Source organism: Tiliqua scincoides, chromosome 4 (assembly GCF_035046505.1).
Source record: "Tiliqua scincoides isolate rTilSci1 chromosome 4, rTilSci1.hap2, whole genome shotgun sequence".
NCBI lineage: Eukaryota > Metazoa > Chordata > Lepidosauria > Squamata > Scincidae > Tiliqua > Tiliqua scincoides.
Genome location: NC_089824.1, coordinates 103,610,923 through 103,632,538, shown reverse-complemented (window position 1 = coordinate 103,632,538; position 21,616 = coordinate 103,610,923). Strand labels below are relative to the sequence as shown.

The 21,616-nt window shown below is 46.1% G+C and overlaps 1 protein-coding gene across 1 annotated transcript in view; it reads left to right on the top strand.

Moving 5' to 3' along the window:
* Positions 1 to 4,890: 4,890 nt before the first annotated feature.
* The window catches only part of LOC136648372 (zinc finger protein 892-like), a 128,974-nt gene continuing 112,248 nt past the window's right edge, over positions 4,891 to 21,616 (top strand). Inside the window, 5 exon segments of the mRNA XM_066624481.1 lie at positions 4,891 to 4,921; positions 5,197 to 5,203; positions 7,385 to 7,469; positions 8,477 to 8,933; positions 8,936 to 9,205. Coding sequence (XP_066480578.1) covers positions 4,891 to 4,921; positions 5,197 to 5,203; positions 7,385 to 7,469; positions 8,477 to 8,933; positions 8,936 to 9,205 — 850 coding nt within the window.

Below are 21,616 nucleotides of genomic sequence, written 5' to 3'. Positions count from 1 at the left end.
TTCTGGTATTATGTGAGAGTGTAAAGAGCATCTCCCTATCGACTCTGTCCATCCCCTGCATAATTTTGTATGTCTCAATCATGTCCCCCCTCAAGCGTCTCTTTTCTAGGTTGAAGAGGCCCAAACGCCGTAGCCTTTCCTCATAAGGAAGGTGCCCCAGCCCCGTAATCATCTTAGTCGCTCTCTTTTGCACCTTTTCCATTTCCACTATGTCTTTTTTGAGATGCGGCGACCAGAACTGGACACAATACTCCAGGTGTGGCCTTACCATAGATTTGTACAACGGCATTATAATATTAGCTGTTTTGTTCTCAATACCCTTCCTAATGATCCCAAGCATAGAATTGGCCTTCTTCACTGCCGCCGCACATTGGGTCGACACTTTCATCGACCTGTCCACCACCACCCCAAGATCTCTCTCCTGATCTGTCACAGACAGCTCAGAACCCATCAGCCTATATCTAAAGTTTTGATTTTTTGCCCCAATGTGCATGACTTTACACTTACTGACATTGAAGCGCATCTGCCATTTTGCTGCCCATTTTGCCAGTCTGGAGAGATCCTTCTGGAGCTCCTCACAATCACTTCTGGTCTTTACCACTCGGAAAAGTTTGGTGTCGTCTGCAAACTTAGCCACTTCACTGCTCAACCCTGTCTCCAGGTCATTTATGAAGAGGTTGAAAAGCACCGGTCCCAGGACAGATCCTTGGGGCACACCGCTTTTCACCTCTCTCCATTGTGAAAATTGCCCATTGACACCCACTCTCTGCTTCCTGGCCTCCAACCAGTTCTCAATCCACGAGAGGACCTGTCCTCTAATTCCCTGACTGTGGAGTTTTTTCAGTAGCCTTTTGTGAGGGACCGTGTCAAACGCCTTCTGAAAGTCCAGATATATAATGTCCACGGGTTCTCCCGCATCCACATGCCTGTTGACCTTTTCAAAGAATTCTATAAGGTTGGTGAGGCAAGACTTACCCTTACAGAAGCCATGCTGACTCTCCCTCAGCAAGGCCTGTTTGTCTATGTGTTTTGAGATCCTATCTTTGATGAGGCATTCCACCATCTTACCCGGTATGGATGTTAGGCTGACCGGCCTATAGTTTCCCGGGTCCCCCCTCTTTCCCTTTTTAAAAATAGGCGTGACATTTGCTATCCTCCAATCTTCTGGTACCGTGGCCGTTTTGAGGGACAAGTTGCATACCTTAGTCAAGAGATCTGCAACTTCATTCTTCAATTCCTTAATAACCCTTGGGTGTATGCCATCAGGGCCCGGTGACTTATTGATCTTTAATTTATCAATGAGGTCTGAAACATCTTCTCTTTTAACCTCTATCTGACTTAACTCCTCGGTCAGGAGGGGCCGTTCGGGCAGCGGTATCTGCCCGAGGTCTTCAGCCGTGAAGACAGATGCAAAGAACTCATTTAATTTCTCTGCCATCTCTAAGTCTCCTTTTATCTCCCCTTTCCCTCCCTCACCATCCAGAGGGCCAACCGCTTCTCTGGCGGGTTTCCTTCTTCTAACATATTTGAAGAAGCTTTTATTATTCCCCTTAATGTTGCTGGCCATGCGTTCCTCATAGTCTCGCTTGGCCTCCCCTATCACCTTCTTACATTTCTTTTGCCACAGTTTATGTTCCTTTTTATTCTCTTCATTAGGGCAAGACTTCCATTTACGGAAGGAAGCTTCCTTGCCCTTCACAGCCTCTCTAACTTGGCTGGTTAGCCATGCGGGCACCCTCCTGGATTTAGTGGAACCCTTCTTTCTTTGCGGTATACACCTCTGCTGGGCCTCTATTACTGTTGTTTTAAGCAGCCTCCATGCACTCTGGAGAGATTGGACTCTTTTTGCCCTCCCTTTCAACCTCCTTCTAACCAGCCTCCTCATTTGAGGGAAGTCCGCCCGTCGGAAGTCAAGGGTTTTTGTTAGAGATTTGCCTGGTATTCTTCCCCCAACGTGCAGGTCAAACGTGCAGGTCAACGTGCAGGTCAAAACCACTTGCAACAATCAGACCCAAACTCTGTAGCGATACAAGGGTGCTGCTGTTGCTAGTGTCCTCACTTTCCATCAGGGCCCATGATACTAGCATTCACATTTTGGGTAAGCCGACATAGCTTTATATAGTGTAATTTGTAGAAATTCTGATCCAATGATTGTATGAAATTATGATTCAATGGAGAAGAGACGGGCCCCAATATCCTAAAGGAGCCCAAAAGAAACTTTGTACCTCCTGATAAAACTCATCTCAGAGGCCCTGCACTTTTGCATCCCCAAGCAGGGCAGCCTTTTACAGGGTCTGTAGGGAAAGAGATTTGGAGACAATTGGGAAGCAAGCAGCCTGCTCTGGGGTCACTGGCAAAAGAGGCCATTATCATCCTTGTTTTTTTTCTTGGTGCCTACTGCGCTCTGCATCAGAGAGCAGGCAGGCAAGTGGACTGAAGAACTTTGTTGCCAGCAGTTATGGAGCAGGACTGTGCTGCAGCACCCAGGATAAAGTTCAGTCACACACCCAGAGGAGTAAGCAGAGGCAAAAATAAACACGGCTGCTCTGCTAGCACTCTGGTGGCCAGCATATGGGATGGGACGGAAGCCTTGCTTGGAAACCTCCAACAAGATTTCATAGGGGAAAGACAGGACTGAATGGGACCAGGACTGACCTATAGCTTTCTTGAATAGTAAATTTCCAGCCATTCACAAGAAATTCTAAATAGAAATTGTAAACAGAGACATAACTAGACAAGAATCCTGCTCCTGGAAGAAAACTCTGAGTACTCCTTGCAAGAGAAAAAAAAGAAACTTATGGTCTGAGCAAAAGGAAAATGTCAGGAGAGACCGGAGAAGTGGGAGAGGGGAGATCAATGGCAGATACAGTATAGATTTGTTAGTGCTGTGTAATGCGTCTGCTGGACTGACGGACTACATTTCCCAGCAGGCCCTGCTGTGTCCTGGGACTCTGGCCCTGAAAGGGGGAGGAGGCGTTGCCAGAGGGCTGGAAAAAGGAGGGAATCAGGAGGCCTCAGCTCAGCGAGAGAGGGCAGGCCTGGAGCAGGTGGGGGAAGGCCCAGCGAGGACTGGAGGTGGCTGTGGTTGCATAGGCTGCACTAGGGAAGGCCTGAAAAGAAGGGCCTGCCGGACTCTCCTGCTCCTGTGAAGTGAGGCCTGTGCTGGACTGGCAGCCACAGGAGTCTGCTTAAGGACCTTATGCAGCCCCCTTTGGAGATCTTATCCCCCCCCCAGTTATTGCTGCCCCTCCCCGCATTGCCTGTCCTGTCTTGTCAAACCACCTGTTCTCATGAGCCAGATATCAGGGTGATGGCTGGAACCCAATCCCCCCCCCCCCCCAGTGTCAGTGCAGAGAGGCAAAGCTCATGTCTCAACCCTCCTCCCAGCCAGGACCGCCTCTACATGGGAAGTTAGTTAGCTTCTAGCCATCAGGACTAAGAGCCATAGGCTCCTCCATCAGTCTGCCCAATCTCCTCTGTAGCCATCACCTCAATGAGTGGAAAGGAATTCAAGCATGTACGTGAAGCAGATATACAGGATTAAAAAAACTCATACAGTTCTCCATTCTCTCTTTGACAGATAGCAGAGAAACAGAATCTAAAGCAAACCAGCCTTTTTGGAGGAATAGAAATGGCTACCTCTCATCCAGGACAGGTAAGGGACATTGGCAGGGAACAACTTGGGCATCTCCTCCTGTCACATTCTCAGCTGCAGCCTTAACACCTCAGGCAGGACTATCTGTATCACATTGTTTCCTTCCTATTAATACTTCCTTGACTTTCTCCAGACCCCCAAATCTCCGTACCCCCAAATCTTCCCCTCCTTCTCCAGGGTTCCCCTGGAAAGCCCAGCTAATCCACTTTCATCCCTTCTCCCTCTGCAGTCCCCTCCCCACTCTGTTGTCTGCCCCTCTCTGAGAGAGAGTTCCTCTCTCCTCCCCTCTCCTTTTCTCCTTCTTCTAGCTGTTTTCCTTAGGGCTCTGTTGTGTGTGTATGTTGATGGTCGGAGTCCCCCTGTATAGTGTCAATAGAGGATCCAAGCTGAAACCCTGTTTTGGTTCTTAAACCATTTCTGTCCAACGTTGCATATACCAAACAGGCACCAAATGCGTACACCTGTGGGCCGGCCAGGCAAAAATGGGTTAAGCACTTTCAGTAAACTTTGGTGTACCTTAATTCTTGGTGAATTATATAGACTTGCTATTATCTTCAACTTGGGATTCCTATATGCTATTACTTTCCCCCTTGTGCACGCATGTTACATTGCCAGTAACATACTGTAGGCTCAAGTGGGCACCTGGACAAGTGTCTATTGCAGCCAGAGCAACAGAAAGTGACAATGCTTTTGAAAGTGGGGATTTTAAATGATGGGGATTATCATGTGTGAAAGAAACTACACAATGCACAAAGTTCTCAGTCCTGGGTATGCTTTCCTGGGAGTATGCACTGTTGGAAGCACTAGGGCTTCCTTCTGGGCTTGCGTGCATAGGATTGTGAGGTCAATGTGGGAACTGTAATGAAAGGAAAGGATACTCTGAGCCTTCTTTCAGGAGACTTGGCAATCTTCATTGCAGTTGGAAACCCAAAAAGTGGACATGCAAAGCTGAGAGGGAATGTGTGAGAGAATGTGTTTTCAGATTTAGAAATGTCCTGTCCTTTCATGGAAACTGGAATGCACTTCTCTCTTTGGACTGAAGTCTTAGCCTAGACTGACTTGTAAATAGCCACTTAGAGTACTCAGCAGGGAGAGAAAGCAGATATAAACAAACAGAACATTTCTCCTTTTTCTTTCAGAGCCCAATTTCATTTGCAGAGGTAGCTCTGTATTTCAGCAGTGAAGAGTGGGCTCTACTAAATTCATACCAAAGGCAGCTCTATGATGCAGTTATGATGGACAATTATGAAAACCTGACTTTTGTAGGTAAGGAGGGTCATTTGGCCCCAGTAGGAACCTCTACTCCAAGGGGAGTTAGTGGCCAGGCTGCATGACCTGGGTATGGCTGCTGCGACACCTGATGGCCCTACATCCTCCCCTTCTGGCCAACCCAGATCTGGGTCTCTTGATGCGGAGGGTAGCTTCAACCAAGGGACACAGTGCCTTAAATTAGCTGGAGGTCCCTTGGCTGCCTTTTGGAGTAGGTGGATGTGTTTTGGAGGGCACTTCCCCCTATATTTGGGCTCTCCTTCTGTTTGCAGGACCCACGTGAGAGCATAAGCATTCCTGCATAAATAGTGAAATGGCATTGAGAGCTCAGATAGGAGAGCAGCAGGGGACAGATGTCTCTGGGTAATTTGGAACTTCCTCATGCAGAGCATGGAGGGATGAGAAATAAACACACTGAGACTTTCACAGCAGGAGTCCATGTTAAGACAGTGAAAGATTTTCAGGCTAAGTGCCATGGTCTAAGTCAGCCATTTTCAACCACTGTGCTGTGGCACACTGGTGTGCCACAGGAATTTGGGGAAAGGTCATTTATTAATAGGGCCAATGGGAGATGTGAGCCCCCACTGGCAGCATGGTGTGCCTTGTCAATTTTCAAAAACCTGGTAGTGTGCATTGACCATTTTAGTGCCTTGTCAGTGTGCCATGAGATGAAAAAGGTTGAAAATCACTCGTCTAAGTAGTAATATCAGGAAACTAAATAAACCCTAAACAACTAAATACTCAACACTAAAAACTGAACTCTAAAAGAGCTAAAAACTAAAACCACACACAAAGCTAAAAAGGATTAAAACCGAAAACTAAAAACTCAAGTCAGGGCTAAAAACTTTAGCTAAAAGGATAAACGTAAAAGCTAAGAACTAAAATAGAATAATAAAAATGAATAATTAAATAACATTATTATATTAACTAAAATAATTTTGTTTTTTATTTTATTGCTTTAAAATTAATGTATTAGTTTCAATAAACGGAACTGGATGGCCTCCTAGTGAAGTCCTATCTCCTTTTATTCTTATGGTGACAGTTTGTCGGTGTATGCATCACAGCCAAAGATTGCAAGCTCTCTACACATGCATGTTTTTGGCGTATGCAAATGTGCTGTGCTCATGTCTCCAGAGCATATTTGCGAACAGATTGGTGGAGAATGCACCAGCAGTCATTAATGGATTCTCATGCTCCAACATTGTATAAGCATGTGACCAAAGAACTGGTACCTATCAGTGCCCTTGCTCCTTTTTGACCCTGTAGTGCATGTGTCTCCAGAGCATTTGTGTTAACAATATCCTATAGGAGAAAAAAATATAAAAAGCTGAGTTACCCAACCCTTGTGTCTTCTGTTCTTTTATCCTTTGCTCATCTGTCTGCCTTGTGATCTTTCATTTGACCTAGTGGTGCCCCATTAAGTCTCTCACCCCTTTTTCTCTTCCCCCTTTCTTCCCACCGCTCAGGTTTTGTTTTTCCCAGTTCCCCCTGAGTAAGTTTCCCCCCTCCAGAGTTTCCTTCATCCTTCTCTCCCCTTTCTTTTCAGCCTCCATGCTTGCACCAATATGTTCCTTCTCTCTCCTTTTTAAGGATTTCCTCCTATCTGTCTTCTCTGTAGATAGCAACCACTTATGTTTAGGGCCTAGCCAGATAAAAAGCTAAGAAACCTTGATAGCCCAATGCTAACTTTCCCTGGAGCTGGTGGGCCTGCCCCGTATCCAAGGCAAGGCTGCGGCTGAAAGCGGCTAAGCCTGGGGAAAGGGGAATTGCTTCCCCTTACTGCAGTGGTTTTCAGACTGGGGCTTAGCGACACCCCAGCCTGAAGGCTCTGGCCTCTTTCCCCTTAAGGGGCGGAGACAGGGCAGAGGCAGCGACACGATCTCTAGGATCGCGTTGCTCAGGAGGGCTGCAGAGACTGGGATGCACTCACTAGTCCCTGCAGCAGCCTGTCAGGGGTGCGGAGAGCTCTGCGCGAGTGCCAGCAGGGCTTCCCAGCTCGTTAGAAGTGAAAATGGAGCGATCACGCTCCACTTCCGCAAAACTGGAAGTGGAACGCAATCGCTCCACTTTCACTTCTAACAACCTAGGGAGCCCTGCAGATGCTTGCATTGGGCTCTCCGCACCTCCGACAGATTGCTGCAGGGACTGGTGAGTGCATCCCAATCCCTGCAGCCCTCCTGAGCAGCGCAATCCTGGGGATCACGTCACTGCCTTCCCCCTGCCCCCATTGCCTCCCCCCGCAGGGACTTACAGTGGTGCAAACTCTCCAAGCGAGTTTGTAAACTGCTGCCTTGCCCTAAAGAGGTGCACCTAAAGAGATACACCTTACACCTAAAGATGTGGTGCAGATCCAAGCAACCTGGAGCTGCCCGGGACCGGGGATAGATCCAGCATAAGTGCCAGATCCTGGCCCCACCCGCCACCAGCCCTGAAATTCCTCCTCTCTGCCCTCTCCCCCAGACCCCTGTGCCAGCTGAGCTTGGCCAGCACAGGCCATTTAGGTCAGCCGAGCAGGGCTCGCATCAGCCTTCCTTTTCCAGAGATGGTGTGAAAGTGCTTTACAACACTTTTACAACCATCATGGGATGGCACAAGGGACTTGCGCCGGCCCATCTCCTTTGTAGGATTGCACTGTGAATTGCTTTCTGATTTTGATTCTGTTTCTCTAAGTTTGTAACATTATTGTCAGAGTAAAAGTTTGCTAGCTGCCTCTCTTCCTTCCCTCTTCCTTCTGAATAATTGAGCTGTGCTATTGGCCACTATGCAGAGTCCCAGGATACCAAAGGAATTTCTCCTGTAGGCACATGTTTATGTGTGTCTGAAAAGCACACCCGGTAATGGTCTATAGCAGTGCTCGGAAGAGACAGTGATGGGCTAGATCTGGAACTAACAAACAGAAACTTAATCGAGACAGTGCATAGGGCCTATCTCTTATTCCTCCTCTTTAGCTGTGGCCTTTATTTCTCTGAGATTCCTTTGCCTATAAGGAAGCAAAGCATCATATTGATAGCGGTGTTTGAAATTTTTTATTTTTTGCAGATTTCATGATCTGAAAGGCATAAATTAGTGTTATGTGTTTTTACTCCAAGTTCTCATTCCAGGTTCTCATTTTTTATTAATTTTAAACATTTTAAAAGTGTTCTAGGTAGGTGATAGAGGTGATCAAGTGTTAGCAGATGCATCCACAGTATTGTTTCTAACTGGAAGAGTAATCTATTTTAATTTCTAGAAAATTTCTTAAACACCAAAATGTGGTGTTTTGTGTTTTTTTTTGTCAGTATTTAAAACACAAAATGGCAGTGATTCTTGTTTTTAACAACCACAAAAACAAAGAAACAAAAACCCTCTACATATTGATGAAGCTACTTGCAGGTAAAGGTTGCTGTTGCTTTTCTGGGCCCTAGTTCTGGTCAGACAAAAAACTCTTTTTGGAATTTTCCCAGCTAGCTGCAGTTTCTTTCTAGGGTCTCTTACTACATTTCTATTGTTATTTCAACAGTATCGGTTTGGACCCAAATTGCAAGAAAGTGGAAACAGGCTCATTCTTCACAGCAAAGAGCCCACGCAGGGGAGAAGCCCTATAAGTGCCAAGGGTGCAGAAAGACTTTCAGCCAGATTAGTGTACTTAAGATCCACCAGATAATCCACACAGGAGAGAAGCTCTATAAGTGCCAGGAGTGTGGAAAGAGCTTCATTGACTGCAGCACACTTATACAGCATCACAGAACCCACACAGGGGAGAAACCCTATGAGTGCCAGGAGTGTGGAATGACCTTTAATCAGAATGGTGATCTTAAGATTCATGAGAGAACCCACAAATGGGAGACACCTTATAAGTGCCTGGAGTGTGGAAAGAGCTTCACTCAGAGTGATAAGCTCCATGAGAGAACCCACACAGGAGAGAAGCCCTATAAGTGCCAGGAGTGTAGAAAGAGCTTAATTGACCGCAGCACGCTTATACAGCATCACAGAACCCACATAGGGGAGAAACCGTATGAGCGCCAGGAGTGTGAATGACCTTTAATCAGAATGGTAGTCTTAAGCTCCATGAGAGAACTCACACAGGGGAGAAGCCCTATAAGTGCCTGGAGTGTGGAAAAAGCTTCAATCAGAGTAGTGTACTTAAGATCCACCGGAGAACCCACACAGGGGAGAAACCTTATAAGTGCCAGGAGTGTGGAAAGAGCTTCCGGCAGAGTGATAAACTTAAGGTCCATGAGAGAATCCACACAGGAGGGAAGCCCTATAAGTGTCAGGAGTGTGGAAAGAGAGCCTGCCTATGTAAACTACCTTGGATTAAAGTCTGAGGAGAAATCTGACGACCAAAGAAAGGCAGTATATAAATACCTGTATAAAATAAATAAATAAAATGCATTACAGAAGACCAACTGTGAAGCTACCAAGGAATGTATGGCAGTGACAAGATCCTAGTAATCTATCCAGCTATCTATTTCTCCTATCTAGAACACAGCACAGCTGGGGAACAAATAAAGCAAATAGAAAGCACTACCAACCATGGCTGCCCATCTAGGCATACAGATCCTGGCGCACCAACAAAGTGTGAATCTGGTCCCAAAAAGAGGATGTGACCCCATCCAGAAAGGCCATTTGCATGTGCTCAAATGAAGCATTTCTCACACTGTCAACTTTCCAGAGCCACATTAGTCATTATTATTAAAAATATTTGTAGACTGTCACAAGAGTTCTAAGAGTTTGTAGATCAGAGTTTTATCTGAAAGTCTGCCACAGATGAACATGGCTATTCTTCTAGAACAGGCGTTGAGAAACCCCGACCCGCGGGCCATTTGTGGCTCTCGAGGACTCGCAATCCGGCCCTCTGAACAACTTATGTCTTCCATGTGTGTCTGGCTTGGTCTGTATGTTTTCACTGTGCAAGAGGTGTGTGGCAAACAGTTCATAGTTCTCATGTGGTTCTACATGCCTGTACTATAGTTCTCATGTTTATTATAAATAAGCTCAGTAAAATTCATTCATTCATATAAGTTCTGTCTCTAATATATTCATTTATGTAAATTAGTGTGAATTTATTCAAATTTGAAATGTAAATGAATTCCTTTTGCCCAGCCCCCAACATAGTGTCAGAGATGATGTGGCCTCCTGCCTACCCCTGTTCTAGAATTAGTTATGTATGTTATGCATACAATCACAGGATTTTTCATTTAAAATACCCAGCTATTATTATTATTATTATTATTATTATTATTATTATACTGCTTTTCAACAAAAGTTCACAAAGCGATTTAGAAAAACACATGCATTACAGAGTTCTCTCCCATGCATCTTAAAGAGCAACACCAAAATGTATCCATGTGGGCATGTATTCCCCTTCAATAGATCACTTCTATGCACCATGTATAGTGCGCTCAGATTCCATCCCTACAGCATAACCACTGTGCATCATCATCATCACATAGGCTGTATTTTGAAAAAGTTGTTTGGTACACATGTTGTCAGAATTTCCTATATGCTCTGTGAAAATTGACTCTGAAAACCGAGAATCTTAACGTTTATTGATGACAGGCATAAACTTTGGATGCAAATCCCCCCCCCCCCACTTTTCTTTCAGTTTGCTCTTGCACAGCCAGGATGTCTACAAATTCTACTAATAAGTGTTAGGCCCAAATCCTAACCAACTTTCCAGCACTGGCATAGCTGTGTCAATGGAACGTGTGCTGCATCCTGCAGTTGGGTAGCACTCACAGATACCTCCTCAAAGTAAGGGAATGTTTGTTTCCTTACCTTGGAGTTACATTGCCCTTATGTTGGTGCTGAAAGTGGCTCATGATTGCGCCCTTAGTTGCACTAAAGCAGCTAAAAGATTTTGTCATTTTTTTGTGCAAACAATTTTGTCATTATATATTGTGCAAATAACACATTTTTGTGCTATTAATTTAATAATTCAGTATTAAATTAGTAATCTAGCTTGACTATATCCAATTATTTTAAAATTTCCATTTCTGTGCAAACTGGAAAAGTTCAGGGACTGACCGCAAGTCATTGAATTCAGGAGTGTTGCTATAAAATTTAAAGCATTGCTTGGGGAAAAAGAAAACTACAAAAAGTGAACCTACACCATGAAGGCATCAGAAAGCATATTCTACAGCAGTGGTTCTCAAACTTTTAGCACCAGGACCCACTTTTAAGAATGAGAATCATGGCAAATAGAGCATGTTCCCCATTAAGTCTGGAGATTCCTATATTGCACAATCAAGTAGCCTCATATCTATACTTGCTGCACAGTTATGAAAAAGGAGAGCCTTCTCCCTTGCTAGATTTAATGTGCTCCCGCCTACCATTCTTTTTTGGAAATTTCATAAGATAGTTCATGCTGAAAGGCAATGCCCTTGTGGGCTGGGATGTACTGATACCATTGTCCACTCCATTCTTTAGTGTCCCTTTTACACCTAGATCCATCAAAGATATCTGGATCCTATACTGAGAACAAGGGGAGGACTTACTGATGTGGCAAGAATACAATACCCCCTAACTGTTTCTTCTGGGGAAATAACCTATAACTGTGGCAACTTTCCTGTATCAGCTCACTGAGCTGCACAATCGAGCAGTTGATTTGCTTCCTGGCTGACCAAATGTATATAGTTGCAGATTTGTTTGTTTTACAAGCCAATAAAGAATTCTATTCTATTCTAGAATGAGAATCTGTCAGGAACCCCCCCCCCCAGAAGTGATGTCATGACCAGCCGTGACATTATCAAGCAGGAAAATTTTTAGCAATCCTAGGCTGCAATCCTACCTACACTTACCCAGGAGTAAGTCCCATTTACTATCATTGTTAAAAGCATATACATACTAGCCTGTTAAAATTACAGATCTGTAACATTTCCCCAAAAGCAGTCACATACCATGGTAGCATCATCTAAGATATCAAAAATAAAATATTGAAATGAATAGGGACCCACCTGAAATCAGCTCACAACCCACCTAGTGGGTCCCGACCCACAGTTTGAGAAACACAGAGTTACACCCAACCCACAACAACAAAGACCATATAATAATGATGCACCCCATAAGTATTAAATATGTAGACAGGAAAAAGACATAGACTCGCAAATATGAATATCCACAAGTTACTATATATCATTTGAATACGAACAGTCTCTCTCCCGGGAACTTCCTGTTCCTACTGCAAGGAACTTTGAGTGCTCTTAACTGGGATAGAAAGGCGGGATATAAGTTCTATAAATAAATAAATAAATAAATATCCTGTTGCTTCCAGTTCTTATCCATAAAAATGGATAAGATAAGAATAAGAATGGATAAGAATCAACTATGTATATCCAGATTGGAGGGAGTTAGCCCAATCCTGAGCTGCTTGGGGTGCGCGGCTGCAGTGGCGCCGAGAACGGCTCCCACCGCATCCTGCATGCCTCAGCATGCCGCTGGCAGCGCCTCAGGAGAAGCAGCGCTCCCCGGGACCTGCCTCCCTCCCTCCCCCAGGCATGCCTCCCGCCCACCCTTTCTCCGCCTCCCCACCACACCCCGCCCTCTCTCTGCCCTCCGCCAGCCTCCCCCCTCTCCAGAATGCCTTCTCCCCGTCCCCCTCCCCACCCCTGCTTACCGTGCCACGGCTCAGAGGTCCGTGAGACCACCGAGCAGCTAAGGACGGGTGTCTGCCTGGCTCTAGCCCAGTACCAGCCAGCGCTGGGCCAGTACAGACACTGGCCCAGCAGTAAGCCTTGAAGACGTGCCTTACGGCATGTTTGCGACAGTGATATTTGGGATGTGATCATTCAAATGCTGCGGATATTTATGGATATTTACAGTGCATCCATAGAGGAAGGCAGGGCCTGTGTGTTCATGTGCCCAGCCCCCAGGAATATTTCTGGACTTACTCCCACCATCAGTATGATTCAGTACATCATCATAAATCCAACCATACCTTATGCATCTCGATCTATCTCATTTACCAAAAAGAATCATTTTTGTTTTAACTTGGTACCTTTCTAGACAATTTATTGATGTGGCTGCTATTTGGGGAGGGGAATTTTGTGTTTTCATCAACCACTTTGATTTTGTTTTCAGAACAAAATGTGACAAGGGCAGCTTTGTTTAAAAAAATATGGAATGCGCTTTTGTTGGTTCATGACAGGCTCACAAATATGGACTAGAACTTTGATCACTACCGGATCACTGAAATTAATTTGTGTGTGTGTGTGTGCGTGCGCGTGTGTGTGTGTGTGTGTGTGTGTGTGTGTGAGAGAGAGAGAGAGAGAGAGAGAGATGCAGGTCCAAACTTCATATTTCAAGGATGGTCCTTCAAGCAGCCCCAAACTCTTACATACTGAAGGAGTGTTTGGACCACAGAATTGTTGCCTGGGAAAATAGTTCCAGTTTCAACGTTCTGCTGAAGTCTAACTAAAACTGGAGTCTGCAGCCTGGTCTGTTGTTTTGCTTGGCCTGACCAGAGCAGAGTGTTAAAAATAGCAAGGTCAGGAGGTTGGTACTGAAGAAATTGCCTGACAACAGAGTGGGTGAAGGCTGGAACTAATATCTCTCCCCATTAGTATTCTAACAGCGGCAGCGTGACATGGAGGAGAAACATCGCCTTCATAAACGTAATGAGGAGAGGAGATAAAAACCCTTCGCGTGGGACATCGGCAGCTCCGGCTCAGGTGGCTGTTTCCACTCCAACTCGCTCCACTCTGCAGCAGGCCATGCGGCACTTTGCAGCCTATCACAGCCCTTCTGGAGAAAGCTGCTCTGGCTGATTGGCGCTGGCACTGGCTCTACAAAGGTTAATTGATGCTCTAACACTCCAGAAGTCCCACAGTCAGCAGTCTGCCAGCAGCCTCCCTCTGTCTGCTTCGTCTTCCCTGCCAGGGCGAGCTGATAACCCCCCTCCCCCTGGTGACTCCCATCCTCAGATAGTTCCTCTCTCTGATTCTCCCAGACAACAGGTTAGCAGGCCTGTCCCCTCTTAAGCAATGCGGCCTTAGGATATCTTTCCTTTCTCTGCCCTAGACAGCCCTCTTGTGAAGCTGCCATAAACAGAGCATCTGGAGGTGGGGGATAAAGATGACCACATCACAATCTTTCATAGCCCCACAGCCAACAATCAGAATAGATAATTCTATTCTATTCTATTCAACAACCGAGGTGGCAATGACCTTCCAGTTCAATCCTGAAAGCATAATAGAAACCAAGAAAGAGAGAAGCAACTGAGCTGCCCATTGGGGTTCAGCCCGGGCAACTGTACACGTTTTTCTCTTTCAGCTGGAAGGCACAGGTGTGCCTTTTGAAAAGCAAACCTTCCCTGGACAGGAAAACAGGCTGCGTTTGAGAAATGCAGCCCACCCAGGATAAAGGCTCTCCTTAGCTTCCAAATTAGGGAAGTTACCCAGAGATTGGAATGCATGTCTGTCAGTCCCAGGCTCACGGGCCATTAAGGTGAAACTGCTCTGAAGAAACTCTGATTATTTGGGATGCAATCATGGACTGTCATTTCCAGCCCTGTAGCTTTTCTCCCATATATACACTTGTTCCCACACAATTAAAAAAATATTCTGAATAAAACAGACACATCCTTATTTGTTTGTTTGATTGTTTATAAAATTTCTATCCCACCTTTTCCTGCAGGCTCAAGGCCACTAATAAAATTTATAATAAATAATACAGGTCAATAAAATCATAAATACACAATTTTAACATACAACACTAAAATTCAAAACAAAGAACCAATAAAATACAAAGAAAAACTAGGACACGCCCCTAATCCAATCCCACTTAAACCCCATAGCAGCATAAAGTGGACATGATTAAAACAGCAATATAAGCAATTAAATAGGAATCCCAGATTAAAAAAACAGCGAATCACCAGCATGAAAAACAGGAATAAAAACCAGTCATAAACAGTACTACTGAAAGGCAGCTCACTCCCCCACCCCAACCCACCCACACTGAGAACATCAATTGCAATAAAAATGCATTCAGCTCACACCTGAATGTATCAAAGAAGGAGACAGTTCTCAGCTCATAGGGACGGCGCTACAGCTCCAGTGCCACCACAGAAAAAGCCCTGTTTCTCACCCTCAGCCCTCTAACTTCTGTTAAAAACGGCACTTGAAGTAGGACCCATTGGATGATCTTAGGGGAGGGGCTGTAATATATGGAAGCAGATGGTCCCTAAGGTGCCCCAGTCTCAGGCCTTTTTGTCTTGGGAAAGTAGCTGGCCTTTGCTCCAATATTTTATTTATTTTATTTATTTTATACAGGTATTTCTATACTGCCTTTCTTGGTCCTCAGATTTCTCCTTAGACTTTATTCAAGGCGGTTTACATAGGCAGGCAATTTCAATCCCTGTAGGGATTTCTACAATTTGAAAGAAGGTTTCTGTCTTTCAAGAAACCACAACATTCAGGTGTTTCTTTCTTGATCTGGTCGCACATTCTGGCCTCCATCCTCCCACGCTCAGAGCAGATGGAATAGCTCGGCTCAGTTTGTCAGCTGCTTCAACATCGCACGGTGCCGGTGGCCTCAAACTGGCAACCTTCGGATGTTATCTTCAGGCAAATGGAGGCTCAACCCTCTAGACCAGACCTCCTGCCCAATAGCGACTGGTGGTGGTGGGGAGTATTTTTATAGGCAACATGACTTGAGGAGAAAAGGTTAATAAATTTCTCCCCTCTTGCCACAGTCCGTCTTGATCCCAAAACCCACTGTTGCTATTTCCATTTGAAAAAAACACACACCCAAGGACCAATGACCACTAGTTTCACCCCTACTAGAAATGGAGTTGCAGTAAAAAATAGAAATTATAGAAGGCTGTAGGTTTTCATTCTCCATTTTAGACAATCTCTTGAGACAATGAAACCATGAAAACCTAGACTGACAGTCGGAACACAGCAAGCCTTGGGGTGCTGGAATTCCCACTGGGAGGCTGCCCATGCCTTGTCTCTCCAAAGCACCTTTCTTTGCTCTGACTGGAGGGTACTGCTGGCCAAGAGACTGAGCTGTGACTCCGGAATTCCCTGGGTTCAAATCGCACTTTTGCTATGAATTCACCACAGTGGCTTCACTAGGATTTGCGTCACCTGGTGCGGGAGGCCTGTGCGTCACCCCATGTAATGGGCGGGGCTACTCCCCCAAAAGAATCAGTGAGCTCTTCAGCCCTCCCAGTGCCCAGTTTAAGGTTCTTCTATTTCAGGCACATCAGAATAAAGACCCAACTGGCTTCACAAGTGCAAAATAGAAAACTTTCCCCTTACAATTCAAGCCTCTTTTTTGTTCTTTTTTTTGGGGGGGGGGGGAGGCTGCCTTCTGGAGCAGCTCTAACGGATCAGAATCCTTCTGGTGTCCTCACATTCCCCTTTGCCTGGCCTGACCACCAGCCAAGGCACATCTGCCTACTCACAAGTAAACGCGACTGTGACGCTGCTTTGCTTTCCATAGGGTTCCATAGACTGGGAGGGAGGCAGCTGGGAGGGAGGAACATCCTTCTCCGTGTTTTTGGGGGCTGCACTCATTGCATGAGGACCATTCCGATGTCCTTGGAGCCTCTCAGCCTGCCTTGACTAAGGCAAGTCTGCCTACTCTTGAGTAAACACGGCCACATGGCTTCTTTTCGGGCTCAGACTTGCAGCAGGGAGGGGGGAGCTTCTTGGGTGTTTTTTGGGGACTGCATTCATTGGATCGGGACCATTCTGGTGTCGTTGGATTCCTCTCAGCCTGCCCTTTACGACGGACTATGGCAAGTACACCTACTCACGAGTAAACGTGAGATACATGACTCAGTGTCACTTTCCATAGGGCTCCATGCATTTTTTCCTTCTGGTGTTTTGGTCATAACTTTTGAATGAAAGGAGCGATTTCAATTCTGTTTTTTGCACTGCACTCCGCCGGCCATTCCACATCCAACGGTGTATGGCATGATGCAGTACTCCTAACCCCGCGATGGTAGCACATCCTCCCCCAGGGCGCGTCACCTGGTGTGGCCCACAACTCCCAGTGATGCCAGTGATTCACCAGGCAACCAATGGCAAGCTGTTCTGCCTCAACATTCCCAGGTTCAGTAGGGCTATGGGCCATGAAGGAGCCCACTTTAGGCATCCCAGGAGTGGCTGTGTAATTTCTCCCCTGTCAACAGTCTACCTGCTGGTCTGTTTCTGGAAGTGACAGGTTAATTGCCAGTGTGTGGCAGGACTCTTCATCCATTAACTAGGGCAATGGTTCAAACTAAGTTCTGAGGTATTCTGTGTACTCTGTTCAGGCACAGGGAATTATCTGTCCTCAGGTTCCCCTTCATATATCCCTGTTCCTCTCTTCCTTTAGACTAGGAGAAACTCTGTGCCAGGTCTGTGTCTGAGAACTCTACCAGGGAGCTGCACAAACCTGTATCCTTGTTTGATAAGCCTCTGATGTTAATGACACCAGTGTAGAAGTGCCTGAATGAATTATCAAAGTTGAACAAAAACAACATCCCATAGTGGTGGGGTATGGACAGCCCTTAGCCCAATTTGGCAAAATCCACTGAATCAGGCCCTGCACAAGGAGTGCCTTTGTGCTGCTGCAGAGAGTGGGGCACCTGCCTGTAGCCAGATCACCACATGGAGGCAAGCTCACCTCCATGCAAAGGCTGGTGCGGCAAGCAGAGTTAGCATTTGGCCCTCCCATCCCACCCTTGGTTCCAATTGGTCTGAAACTGGGCCACCATAAAGCAGTTGGTGATGACGTGCCAACGCCAGCATGTCACTGCTACCTACTTCTGGGAGGGCACACTTCATTCCAGGTGCCATAGGCCCAGCCTCACAGCTGCCACACATCTTGGTATGTGGGGAGGCCATGGGGGTGGGGCCCCAGAGAAACAGCTTCACATTGGGCCCATGGCTCCTAAGACCAGCCCTGGGTTTGAGGGCTTATCAGTGATGGTGAATACATTTTCCTAAAAGGTATCTAGTGTACATTTATCAGTATTTTCCTGTAGTACAGTATTGACTGTTGTATCCATCTTCCCTTGCAGTGTGTGCTGGCTCAGGGGAGCACAGGTATTGTCTAGAGGTCACTCTTAAGAAGGGAACAGAACTGGTCAGACTTCTCCAGTTCCTTTCCTCAGAAATGAAACAGAGAAGCTTATATTTCTGAGAAAATACACACTTAGGCAGGTCATGCTGTGTAAAGCTGAAGGAACACGGGGATTTGATAATATACAATATATTAATTTTATGTACATAATTTTGAAAATGAAACTTGACTCCATAAAAAGGCTGCAATCTATACACACTTTCCTGGGAGTAAGTCCCACTGAATTCAATAAGGCTTACTTTTGAGTAGAGATTGTGCTATAAGGAAGGCAGCTCAACTCTCTAAAAGACCTGCGGTCTTGGACATAAGAGACCCTGTGATACAACTGCAACATTGGAATGGGAATCTGTCCAGTTTTGAAAAAGAGTACTCAGAGACCAACGCCATCCATTTTGCTGCCCTGTAAAAATCCTCTGGGGAGGAAGCCAGCTAGGAATAATGATACAAAATGAGGTGTCGACTGTCATCCCCTCATGGACAGCTGTGAGGTGCGTCGGAGGACAGCGGAATTAACGCAAACAGGCCTGTCACCCAGAGCATGCTACTCTTCTGGAGTTGATCAGAGAAGGGGATGAAGGCTGTGGCAACGCTTTGCAGCAAACATGGCTGCAGTCTGTTGCTGAAGCAGTGTGTGCAAGGTATTGGCCAGGCCGCTTCCTGCAGCATTACTTTGGCTTCACAGCTGAATGCCAAGGGTTAGCCAGCGGAGCACAGAGGTAATTAGAAAGCAGTCTGGCTGTGGCATTGCAGGGGCTGAGGCAACAGAGGAGAGTGAAAGCGGAGAGACAGCAGCACAAACAGAAAGGAGGTCAGAGCGTAGTCTTCCTTCAGAATGTCGGTAGGCTCAAGCCAGACTGGGGTAGCCCCGCAATTAATAAAACACATTACTGTTCTCGGTGCACATTTTAAAATTCCTTAAACGTAGACCTCCATGAGGGCCAAACTACATGATACAGGCAAATGTGTATAGAAGTTGCCTGGGTTCCTTTTTGAATAGGGAAACCCTATTTCAATGTGGGTGACTGGGAGCAGAGCAGAGCAGCCAAAAGGGCAGTTAAACCTATAACTTTGTCCCCTGTTTCCCCATTCCAAATTACCATCTACAGTTGAAACCCTGAAGCTGTGATTTTCAACCTTTTTCATCTTACGGCACACTGACAAGGCACTAAAATGTTCAAGGTACACCACCAAGTTTTTGACAATTGACAAGGCGCACTATGCTGCCAGTGGGGGCTTGCATCTCCCATTGGCCCTATTAATAAATGACCTTCCCCCAAATTCCTGTGGCACACCTGTGGACCACTCGCGGCACACCAGTGTGCCACGGCACAGTGGTTGAAAATGGCTGCCCTGAAGGAAAAAATTACTTGGGAGGCTGCAACTATGAGGCAGTAAATGGATGGGGAAAGAGTTAAGCATCTTCTTCCCTCTGCTGCTTCTAATTTTCCCTCCTGAAAGTGTCTTTCCGTTTTCTACAAGGACAAGTGCATGCAGGTTTTGGCAGGAAAAGGGTATTGAAAGTACAGTCAGGTTGTCACTCTCCTGAAGATACAACGTACTCGCCTTAATATATTTTTCACACCTAAAATCCTAGTTGCCAAGGAGGCAATTCAATTCCAAAGTGATTTGGGTAAACAAGGATTTTCCCTGCTTCATAGTGGCAAGTGAAGGCCAGGCTACCAACCCATTGGGTTTCACTCTGCTATTGGGATGGAAAGGAAGGAGAAAGACCAATTAAATGGATGCAACCAGCTTGTAAATCTAGTGCATAGAACTAGTAAAATAACCTGCAGGAGAGAGGGAAAAAGATATGAGGTGTGAGCTGGAACAAGATCAAAAGTTTAGGGTTGAATCTTCTTAAGCCTTGTTCTCATCTCAGTGCATGCATGTACAGAAGTAGTTCCCAAACTGTGAGCTGGGGCTCCCTGGGGAGCCGCGGAAACCAGCCAGGGGAGCTGCGGAATCCTTGCAAAATACCTGCCACCCTATACAATGTATACGATTGTAGCCCTAATGGGGGAACTGTGGCCGGTGGCCCAGTAGGTCAAGAAAGCCGCCAGTCAAAAAAGTTTGGGAGCCACTGATGTACATGTAGAGGAGAGGGGATCATCCACCCCGACTCTTGTGCATCTGCTGGGTCCATTCCCAAGATCCATGTGTTTAGGGGAAGATGAGAATGGACTCTACATGTATATCTGTAGGTGTGTAAGGTTTGTATGTACAGTTGGGAGCCCCTGGTCTCTTAAGGGATTCCACTCATAAATATAGACCCCTTGTGCATATCATAGTAAGTGTGTGGAGCCTGTTCTCACCTTCTGCTTGCACTAAAGGTGAGAAAGGGGCTTTAGCTCTCAGGGTCTGCAAGGAGCATTGGCAGAACCATGAGGATGCCACCATTCCACAGTAGTCTCAGGACTGCAGCACTGGAAGCCGAAGTTGTCTTCCTCCTGAGAATGCTTCCATTTTCAGCACTGAGGATAAATTAAATGAAAGACTTTTAAGAAGAAGAAGAGAGAGAGAGAAAACAACTTATACAACATCAGAAGAATTATGCAGAGTTGTTCAATTTGCATAATTTATTTGGAGCATGTAATTCAAGTGTTTCTTGGTACAGAATCTGGATTGCCTGGATAAAGAAGACACATTCTTGTGGGTACAGGCTGAGGCCATAACAAGGAGAGGCACCAGCTTCCCCAAAGCTGGTGTGCCAGAAAGACCTGAATCCCTCGGTAGTGTCCAGTCTTGTCAGAAATCTCCAGAGCAAAAAAAACGGTTGTTGTACGTATTTGTTACAGTTCACCTATAACTAGAGCTCTCAAGCTTTTGGACTTGACCTGAAGCTCAAGATCTTAACATCCTCTGCAGGTTCTCCAGAGCAAGGAGTAAAAGGGCAAGGGGCCAAAATCAAGGGGGCAATTTTCTGCTTGGCTTGAGAGGTTTTGCTATTTACTCCACCACCTCAGACAACCTCCAACCTCTAGCCAGTGTCTTCCTGTGATCATCCAAGTGCCATCCTCTTCCCCCTCCAGGTACTACTATTACAGCCCAATCCTATCCAGCTGGTCTGCACAACCCAAGCCACACAGCCCAAGCTATATCCAGTGCTGAAACTGAGCAAGCCAGAGGTCTCCTTGAGGTAAAGGAACATTTGTTCCCTTACCCCGTGTTGAGCCCCAGCCCACCCAATGGGGCTACTTGGATCTGTACTATCAAAATTGCTGGCGCAAGTCCAATAAGCCCCATGTAGGTCTTTCAGGCCCAGGATGGAGGTTAGGATATGGCAGAGACCTCCTCCACTGACCCTGTCCCTGTCCTGGGCCTGAACTGCCCCCCTTCCCACTCTCTTCTGCCCCTAAACACTCTCTCCCTGCCTCCATTCTACCCTTCCTCCATTCCTGTGCCACTCAGTGCTAAATTTAGCAGTACTGGCAGCCATTGATGTGGATTCAGTGCCAGCAGGACGGCGCAGGACTTAACACTGGCAGTTCCTACTCACAAGTCATCACAAACATGCTTTATGGCACATTTGCAACAGCTAGTGCCAGTGCAGCAATACAATAGGATTGGACTTTTAGGGTGCAATCCAGAGAAGTACTTGCGCTGGCCCAGGAGGGTCGCAAACGTGCTGTAAGGCGC